Source organism: Anthonomus grandis, chromosome 22 (assembly GCF_022605725.1).
Source record: "Anthonomus grandis grandis chromosome 22, icAntGran1.3, whole genome shotgun sequence".
Classification (NCBI taxonomy): Eukaryota; Metazoa; Arthropoda; class Insecta; order Coleoptera; family Curculionidae; genus Anthonomus; species Anthonomus grandis.
Genome location: NC_065567.1, coordinates 42,683,906 through 42,694,793, shown reverse-complemented (window position 1 = coordinate 42,694,793; position 10,888 = coordinate 42,683,906). Strand labels below are relative to the sequence as shown.

Below are 10,888 nucleotides of genomic sequence, written 5' to 3'. Positions count from 1 at the left end.
TGCGTGGCCAAGCGGAACATAGGAAAACCCATGTAAATTTTAAGGGGGTCAATTATTGTATTCCCTGTACATTTTACAGAAAAAATGTAAAATAACTTTTTGAAGAGACTAAACTGGCAAACCCTTGTGCAAAGTTTCAAAAAATTTTAATAGGCGAATCTTGAATTATTCAATTAAATGTAATTGCAAAATTACCAAATTTTCGGTTCAGGTAAAACCAAACGGGCACCAGTAAAATGGATATTGTCACTGACGTGAGGAAAAGTGTCACTAAATCAGTGACAGTTGATATTTGAAAACAAGCATGAATTATTCAATCGACGAAAAAATAGCCATAATTAAGTGGCATTATGCGGGAAACAGTTTTAGAGATAAAAAATAATGGTAACGTGTCTTACTTTGAATGTATGGTTGTAAGATTGATAAAACGAAAAAAAAAACATTTCTTGTATTCGGCTGTATGTCAGATTTGACAAAGCTTTATAATAAATTGTTTGCTGGGGGCTGGTGTCTGGTTTTACCTGAACCGAAAATTTGGTAATTTTGCAATTACATTTAATTAAATAATTCAAGATTCGCTTATTAAAATTTGTTGAAACTTTGCACGAGGGTTTGCCAGTTTGGTCTCTTCAAAAAGTTATTTTAGATTTTTTCTGTAAAATGTACAGGGAAGACAATAATTGACCCCCTTAAAATTTACATGGGATTTCCTATGTTCCGCTCGGCGACGCACCACCCGGTATAAGCTGATTTGCCTTAAACTACTACCATTCAGCGGTAAGCCTTCACTTATCACGAGGTTGGTCCTAAATTTTGTTTTGTTATTACTTTTTAATCAAAGTATTCTGCAGGTAAAAACTACATTATCATGGGTGAATAGATAATCTACTTTAAACACATATTTACGTTAAAAATGCTTAAAAAAATCGGGATTTTACTTAAATGACAGACTACAAATAAAAAAATCAAACTTGGTAAACACAGAGCAATACAACATTCGTTTCCAACACATCAGGGATGAGAAATTTTAATTTATATGGTCAGTTTTTCGCGCCGTAAATGTATATGATCGACAACAAAAATATGTTACACGTGAAGTTTATCAAATTTTATTTGGCATGAACTATATTATTATTTATCTCACCACATATATGCATTTTTTTAAATATACTATATTTTATGCAGTGTGTATTTTATAAGAAAGATTTATTTGACTCTCGACTATGAAAACTGTTAATCAACTGTTATGTGCTTATCAGATACTCTACCTGAACCATCTTGTCCAAATGAAGAAAGAAACTGATTAAAATTATTAATTGTAGTATTATTAATGAATGTTAATAGTTCTGGTTTTACTTATATCCTAGGAAGCTGATTAAACATTTCAAGAATTGGGCTGCGCTTACTTTATTATTCCCAGATAATCTTGAAAATTTTGCATAGAAACCTATAGGTGTTTTGAATATAAATATTTTCAAAAATTTTAAAAATATCTTTTTCTTTTCATATGAAAACCATTATTATTTTTAAGATTTGTAGATCTTAATAACTAGCAATTTCTTTATTAGCTTAATACCAAGATAAACCAGATTTTTAAGATTACATTATTTACTGTTCCGTTTCTTGCTTCTTGCCAAGCTATATATCTAAGGTTGAAACGTCATAAAGATTTTAAATCTTATCATGACCTTCCATTTCTATACAATTATTTAGTGTTTATTATAAATACTTTGACTACTGTTATAAACTTGCTGTAAAGAAGCAGAATGATTCTCCAAATTTCTTTTCAAGCTTTGTATAGTATTTAACAGAACTTGATGTCTCAAATTTTCAGAACTATCTGACGTATTTTTATAGCCTACTTCTTCGTTTAAATTGAATCCCACTGTTTTACCTGTAGGGATTAATTAAGATCAGTTACATTATTTTTAAGTTTATATATACCCCCTCGGCAAGCGGGAGGGCTCTTGAGTGCCGAAATCAATATAACAACAAATCTAAGTGACAAGATAAAAAGAGAAACGATAGCATTAAATCCACTTTCCCCTCTACTAAACTAGAGTTTAGATTGAACATAGCAATGGCCGAGAGGACTGGTGAGAATGTACAGGGTGTCCCATTTTGGGTACTTTTGCGGGGTATCTCCGTTATTTTTAACGTTAGCGTGATGCGGTTTTCGCGACAGTGTGCTACTTTTTCGTGAAAATAACGATGCCATTAACAAAAATTCCAAAGCCCTCTTAGTTTTTAAGATATAGGCCATTTTTAAAAATTCGACATTTTGGGACCCTTGCATTTCGGTTATTCTTTAACTTATCGAAACTGTAAAAAAAAGTTGTATAGATTTTTTCCGTAGAATGCAGTGGCGTAGATTTTCTTTTTTTAATATTTACTGTTTTTGAGTTATAAGCCAAACTTATGTTTTTTTTAATGGAACACTCTGTATATATATGTACTAATAAATTTGTCTTCTTTTTTCTATCGATTATATCTGTATATTGAAGCAACACCTTTGTCCTCATGCAGAAAAATTGAGAAAGATATTGGTGTGTCAAAAACTAATGCTCAACGCATCCTAAAAAAATACAAGTATCATCCGTATAAATTTTGCAACAGTTGCATCCTGGAGATGCTGAGTGCCGAGCACTGTTTTGCCGGTGGTATCTACAACAAATCGAAGCTAATGATTTGTTCGGCAGACTTGTTATTTGGTCAGATGAATGTTTTTTTTCGTGAAGTGCGCATTTTTAATCATCACAATAGGGGATTGCCAGGAATTGGAAAACAGAAAATCAGCATTTATTGTTCGAAAGGGCACAACAGGGTCGTTTTGGAGTTGGGGTGTCTTGGGGTGAGGTTTTATTTTGGGCAGAAAAATAGTTTATCGGATTTTTGAAGGAGGTTTTACAGCACGTAGATACCTAGAAATCCTTGAGGAAGTTATTCCTGAACTGCTAGAAAATATTTCTGTAGCACAATATAATGCAGTTTACTTACAACAATATGGTGCTCCTAGTCATAATTCAAGGCTAGTAAGGGAATTTCTTGAGAATAATTTTCCGCAAAGATGGATAGGTACCAACGGACCTGTAAGATGGCCCCCACGATCTCCAGATCTTTCAATTTTGGATTTTTTTATGGGAATATCTACAAAATGAAGTGTATAAAACACGTTATGATGGAATTGCCGAACTTCGAGAGGCAATTAATTTAGCCTTTCAAAATCTGCGAAGGAGACCAATGGTTCTATTTAATGCCATTGAAAGAATCACAAAAATGTGCCAATTTTGCATTCGAGAGACTGGTCATCATTTTGAACATTACCTTTATTTTTTTTTTCTTTTTGTTAAATACAGTTGAGTTTTTTGTTTTGTATGTTTTGTTGCTTTATTCCACAAAACAAGCTTATGTTGTAAAAATTGGAGATATACTGTTGTAGTGTATTTTTTTTAATAATATGCTTTTGTCTCAATAGGTATATTTTGATTGCATCCAATGTATCTGCAATGAATCTAATTCTTTGTTAGTGATTTGTGTAAGTTTTATCTTTGTTATTGTTATTCACGCTAACGTTAAAAATAACGGAGATACCCCGCAAAAGTACCCAAAATGGGACACCCTGTACATACGTTGTATGTATGATTAACGTAAGGAACTAAAACATGGTAAAAGCATGTCAAAGCAGCAATCAGATAAACACTAACCCTACAAAGACTCACATTACTCAGCGGCTAAGTGAGGATAAACAAATCAGCAAAGCATTGTGGGTCTTTTGTTTAACTTGAGGCTTTGTCTATGATTTTTCGGTTGCCAGTTAATGCATGCGTATTTTCGGCACCCAAGAAAGAAAATTGCCGAAGGTGTATATTAAAATGTTATATCCCAGGCAACCGCAGAATGATGAATGACGTATTAGTATAGTTATTTAATGACGTAGTCAGAAAAATGCCCTTTTTGTGACGATAAAATAACGTCATTTGAATGACAATAAAAAAGAGGACTTACATTAATGTTTCTAGAATGTCAATTTTGACGTATAAAAGAAGGTAGTAAATCAGTGATATCAAATGAGTTTTACTGTTATCAAATGATTCACTCATTAACAAATCAGTTGAAGCCATATTTACATTTCTAAGTATAGAATTGACCTGCCTTTTACCGGCATGACGTTCTGTTTTGCCAAATTAGATATTTTCTAGCTAGATTCAGTAGATTTAGGATGGTGTAGTAAAATAGTAAAAATATTATTAAGCTCTGGACAAATTAGATTTATGGACAGAATAAATAATTTAAAAAGGTTTGAAATTCATGATAATAAAGTGTTGGCAACAATGCGCCTTGATGATCGACATCGACGGACGATGTTAGATGATGACCTTAGAACATTGAATACACTAGAATAAACATTGGCTGCTTTGGATTGACCGCAAAAACTATATTTTGTTAATAAATATGCTTAGTATTCCATGTTGCCAGTGATTACTCAATTTTAACTGAAGAAAATAAAGTGATATAATAAATCATTATAATTAGCAGAAACTGAGTTGCATTCTTTATTAAAAAGCAAAAGAAAGAGTGAAACTCGTTTAATAACCAAAACTATTTTGTCCTATATTTACACTAAGCACTAATAATAATTAATATTTTTAATTTGGTTTCTTTGAATCGCCAAATTTCCACACATAGCGGCAACGCTGTAGATATTGCCCAGAAATATTCTCGCAATAAAGATATTTGGCAACTGCGCTCGTTGTTAACTTTTGGATGGTGCACCTTTCGTACAGTATTAATATTAAATGGATGTTTTGAGTGGTTTCAGTAAGTTTTTTTAATTAACATTAAGACTAAAAACTCCCTTTTTGCTGAAAAATGATAAAGAAGTCTGAAGTGGGTAACATATATTGGAAAAAAGAAAATTCAAGTCGTTCCTTTCACAGGAGAGTTAGTTGTCAATGGTGTCATCGTTCTAGGTTATAATATAAAAGATGGCATATTGGTAAAGTATCTACTAAGTATTGGATACCAAAATATTAATAAAAATGTGTAATTAAGTATATTATTATAATCTAGCAAATTTATTGCTTATTCGAACCCGATATGCCGCAAAATGAATGTGTGCAAAAATGAAGGTAGTATCGTCGGTATACATAGACCAGATTGAGAACACAGCATATGTCTTTTGCCAGCAACATATTTATAATCGGCGCCCATTACCATTTATTATTCATTATTATTAATGCCTGTATCTCCTGGAATTCCAAAGGAGTTTTAATAATTTTTTGTCCAGATATTAACATTGGATAACTCTCCGCAGTGGAGTGCATGAGGACCTGGTGTCTGGACAGTAAGTTGTCTTTGAACTCTGGTAAAACGGGGTTGATTAATTTTTCGAAGGCCAATATTGTCTCAGAATTTCTACTTGTGTGGTCTGGTGGGCAGTCAATCCCTGTAAGCAATAGTATTAAATTCTTAGGAATACACATTGACCCCAATTTAAATTGGGAGAAACATATTAAAAACCTTTATTCCAGATTAGCTAGCTTGTGCGGATTGATTAGAAGATTAAGGGATGTAGTGTCTGAGGTATCTCTTCGCCTATTTTATTTCGGACAGGTACAGTCGATCTTACAATATGGTATCTGTTTCTGGGGATCTGCAAGAGGAGCTCTAGATATATTTAGAATGCAAAAGCGTATCATTCGTTGTTTATTGGGCATGACCTACAGAACTTCCTGTAGACCTTACTTCTGCAAACTAAAAATACTCACCCTTCCCTCCTTATACTTTTCTTCCTTGGTGTTATTTGTGAAGAGACACAATCATTTGTTTGTTGAGAATAGGGCAATGTACGCTGAGGATGTGACTATGATTACACGACATAAAAGCGATCTCCGCATTCCATTGCATAATTCAGCTTACTATGAAAGAGGTTCTCATTATATGGCCATCAGGGCTTATAGAATGCTACCTGCTGATATTAGAAGCATTGAATCTACAGTCCAATTTAAAAAAGCTGTTACCACTGGTTGCAGATTAAATGTTTTTATAATTTTACTTTTGGATAATAATTTTAACTTGTGTTATTTAGAATATGTATTTTAAATTTTGTTATTTTGTTTATATAAGTATATTGCCTCTATGAATTCTAGATAAGAAAAATTAATGTACCCTATGGGAGCTAGATCCTCCTTTGTATGACGTTGCTTTGTCGTCCTGTATACGATTTTGTTGGCAAATAAAGGATATTATTATTATTATTATAAATCGGTTGAATTGTCGAAGCAGTGGGCTGCCAAGGCAGTTATGCATATAGGTCTCCCAATGGACCCGTCATGCCCCACCGAGGGTTACCAGAGCCCAACGGCCTTAGAGAAACCGATAAGGCTCTCTGGTCTGAAGGACTTAAAGTCACTCGGTACACTGAAAGTGTTACCCAAGTATTTGAACCTGGCGCGCGTGAGTGCTGGGCACTCCCCGACTACATGGTCAACGGTTTCATCCTCCTCACAGCACCATCGGCATTCCGGGTTGTCCGCAATACCGATAGTATGGAGATGGCTTCTTGTGACCGGTTAAAAGACTTGTCACTAGCCGAATTTCGCGTCTTTTTAGGCGTAGTAGATTTTTGGCGAGACAGCCAGAGGGCCCACCTATGTGCGCTTTGGCCTGTCTCATACCAGGGACTCAGTCCATCTTCGGTGGGTCCACTTGTCCAGCAGACCCTTTATTGACGCGACCGCAACGCATTTGGCGATACCAACTATGGGTTCCGGCCCCATCGGCACATTCGCGGATCCCAGTCTGGCAAGAGAGTCCGCTTCCTCATTGCCTGCATGGCCAGGTATCCAGACGACGAGCTGGACCCTGCAGCCAACCTGCACCAAACTAAATCGGTTTATAGTGGATATAACTATAAACCGCGACAAACTAAGGTTTTTTTTGTAAAAATTAATTAAAAGGTTAACTTCCAAAAGATTTGAATTAAACTTTCTTGTGTAATATATAATAAATAAACGGATTTGAGATGGCTGCAAAGCTCTATAAACGAAAGTTTTTTTATTAAAAATTATTAAGTTAGACGTTATAAACGGCTATAACTGCCAAAGGATATGGATAAAACTTTTCCTTATAGCCGTTAGGAGTTACATAGCCCTTTATATTTTTTAACATCTAACAATTCAATAATTTTTTACCAAAAAAACTTTGTTTGTAGAAGTTTGCAACCATCTCAAATGCGCTTAGATATTTATTACAGAAAAAAGATTAAATCAAATCCTTTGGGAGCCTTTTTCATTTCTTTAACATTCGACTTTTTTAGTAATTTTCACAAAAAACTTTTGTTTGTAGAGGTTTATAACCACTATAAATCGATTTAGTTATTAATTATTAAAATCTGGACGATTTGATAACAGTGGACGTGGACTATAAATAAGTTTCTGGCAAACGACTTATGCTACGTTCTAGATTTTGGTTGCTGGATATCGATCGGGCGGTAGCTTCACAGATATGAAAAAATATCTAGAAAAACAACACAAGGTGGCACCGTCGGATATGTGCATTGTAAACATTCAGGTATTCTACGTTGCCAAGTTGCTTTTTTCTTCATTTACTTTTTTGTCAGGAATCTTTTTTTTATTCTGAAAAATTTGTTGATTAGTATATATTATTAGTCAGCAAATAAACGAAACTTTTAAAGAGTACATTTTTTACCTGCTGCAAAATACAACACAAATAAAATAAAATACTTAACATTTACATCTTTACAAGCAATTTGCGAAAAATGGGACAGACATTTTAGTACCAGAAGCAGAAGTAATGAAATATTTGGGCGTAACAATAGACAGACACTTAAAATGGTATGGATATACACGCATCTGAAGTGACAAATAAAATAAGAAGTCTATTATAATAAGTCTGAATAAGAAACTGTCATATGCGTTCTCTTGAAATTGTCCAAAAGCGGATAATATAAATTATATATGATAAAAAAAAACTGTTTTCTTCCAATCAACTTTTTGCTAATACTGGCATATTTGATTTGCGACAATTACATGTGCAGAAATTGCTAATGAACTTACATAAAGGAAACATCTCTGTTGAAAATGTAGTTCATTCCTATACAACTCGAGCTCAGAATCAGAATGCATTAGTACCCCGAAGCAGAAAAACTATTGGTCAGCGATACAGTAAGCATTACATTTCACAAATCTTCAACTTTGTTCTATAACAACTTTGTAAAATAAAAAAAAATAAAATTAACATCAGATGGGCAGACAAAGATTTAATAATTTAATAAATAATACATAGGATAACTAAACTAAAAAATTTACCTGTAGCCTACGACCTAAGTCCGGGAACAAATTATTATTATTCTTTATTTTTATCTACGGTTTATTATTGTTATTATTATGTATAGGTATGTATAATAAGTTATCACGTACAAGTAGTATACTACTACTTCTGTGTTTATTTACTGGTAAATTGAAATTAATCATTTTGTAATATTTTTTTTCATTATTGTAAATAAACTGATTTATTATTATTTATTAAAAGCGTAACCGCGGTTCTTACCAATTCAACGCTGAAAATCGGCTTTAGTTATCGTCACGTGCTCTTCCGTTTGTGGATGGCGTTCATGATGGGGGCGGCGTCGTTGGTGCACTTTTGCGTTTTGATGCAAATTGGTGTTTTGTGATGTTTATTGCAGTAGAACACACTATATATATATTCTACACTTATACAGGTAAGTAGGCATAAATAATCTAATAATATTGATTTATATAATTCAACAGATAACTTTCCTATATTGTGATGTTTTTTAATCTACTATAATATTATTATATATTATACCACCATACTCTTACAGCATTTCCGTTTGACAATTGAAAGTTGCCGGTTTGGCCTTTCTAGTTTCTTTATAATGTAGAGCCCAATTAATATTGGTTTATACGTTTTATTATATTTAATATTTATGCTTTGTATTGATTTTAGTACCTTTTTTATAAATAATAGTTGGAACGAGTATTGTATTTAATTTTTATTATAGAATAACGTTTTTATGATTTCCTACTTTTTTAACATGTCATCTTTAATAGCAAAACCTCTAGTCACGAAAGTGTTAGTTATTTAACTGCTATTGAAATAACCATTTTATTATCAAGAATTGGATGTATGAATACTTAAAAAAAAGAATAAAAAGTGTTAAGATAGGTTTTTTTGCATTTTGATTTTCAGTTTTTTAATTTAAAGTAAAAAAACTACCTAACCTCAAAATTTATTATATTTAATTAAATTCTCCTGGTCGTCCTGTAGAGAATAGTCACCTATGAGTGAAAATTAAACCATATCATAATCAAATAGATATAAATAAAATTTCATATTTCAGATTACAGTTTTATATTTACAGGAAAAACACTATTACATTTTATTATAAATGTAATTGACGAAGTATAAATAATGAGCCAGCGGATATACTTATTTTACCAAATTTGAGAGCTCTGTATAAAAAAATTTAGGCTCTTTAGAAACGCAATTAAACATTTAAAGAATAGGTCAGTAGAAGCGTCACTAAAATGTCGTCAGTAACAACGTCTTTAAATGGTCAGTAATAGACGTCCCATTTACGTCACGTGCTTTTTGTAGTCATTATGATGTCGTTTTTGTCACGGTTTTGAGACTTTATTTGGTTGCCTGGGATCAAATAATAGGATATCTAAAGAACTTACCATGATTTTTTTGCGCGTTTACTGAATTGTTTACAAAATAAACTTTTCTTTTCATTGGCTCACTTTGGGGACAGCTTTTTGAGAGACTTTTTTTGAATTTATGAAATCCCTCTTCGTCAGAACTGCTGCTATCGACTGGAAGCTCCGTTTCTCTCCTATGCCTGTAAACAAATTATTAGCAGCTACCGCCTTCTATAATATTTTGTTCGTACCTATGGGTGAATAATCCAGTGGAAGCTGGCTGTAAAATACCTCTAGGTTTGTGACTTCGCCTAGAGTTAAAAGGTGACCCAACTCCATCAAAATGTTCCTTTGAATTTTGTTTCCCAAGATAAGAAGGAGGTACGGCTAGATCGTCTCCCAACCTCCGTGTTGGTAGTGGTGAATGATTTTCTAAAGTTAAGTATAGTATTTAAAAAATTGAAAAAAAATAATTACTCAGTTTTACAGTTACTAAAGTTTAAATTACTCCGTAAATTTGCCGATGAACTTCTACCAATTAATTTACGTCTTGATAATATTTACTCCTTCGCTGGATGGTAAGCTCCGAACCTTGGCAAAAAAAAAATCTCCCAGGCACTTAATAATTGGGCCTGGGAAAAAAAGGAAGAATTGAAGAAGGACAGAAGGACCCGGCAGAGTATGAAAGACTTAGTGGAAATCCTGATTGGGCATAACTGAGTGTTGCTAAAAATATTATAAAGGGAAAATTGAAAGGAAATTGCCAGAAAAAATTCGAATGTGATCGTCAAAGCATGCAAAATAAATTGTCTTGGAAGGCTATAAAGAGCTGCATCAATTTATCTAATCATATATCAAGCTATAATGAAGCAAACTGTCAAAGGGTATCAATACTATATAAGATTTGCCATTGAACTTCGTCTGGGAATGGCTATAGTTTCCACCCATTTCCTCTATAAAGAACTGAATGATGGCAAAATATCGATTACTGAGTTTTGAAAACAAAATCAAGAATGTTTTCTATTATACAAGGGTGTCTTAAAATTGACGCCTGTGCTTTTGGAATTATACAGGGTGCGGCACAAAGAGCGAGCGTTTTTAAGACAGGTAGTGATTGGCCATTAGAGAAGGGAGGGGTGTGCGTCAGATTACATTCGGTGCCTTGACTCAAAGCATTTTAATTGAATTCAAATTCGGCTTGA

The 10,888-nt window shown here is 33.2% G+C and overlaps 1 protein-coding gene across 3 annotated transcripts in view; it reads right to left on the bottom strand.

Moving 5' to 3' along the window:
* Positions 1-683: 683 nt before the first annotated feature.
* The window catches only part of LOC126748317 (uncharacterized), a 78,969-nt gene continuing 68,764 nt past the window's right edge, over positions 684-10,888 (bottom strand). For all 3 annotated transcript variants that reach the window (XM_050457460.1, XM_050457462.1, XM_050457461.1), the window contains 3 exons: positions 9,938-10,118; positions 9,726-9,886; positions 684-1,894 (listed from right to left, as the gene is read on the bottom strand). In XM_050457460.1, coding sequence (XP_050313417.1) covers positions 1,710-1,894; positions 9,726-9,886; positions 9,938-10,118 — 527 coding nt within the window. In that variant the 3' untranslated portion in view covers positions 684-1,709. The remainder of the gene's footprint in view (positions 1,895-9,725; positions 9,887-9,937; positions 10,119-10,888) is intronic.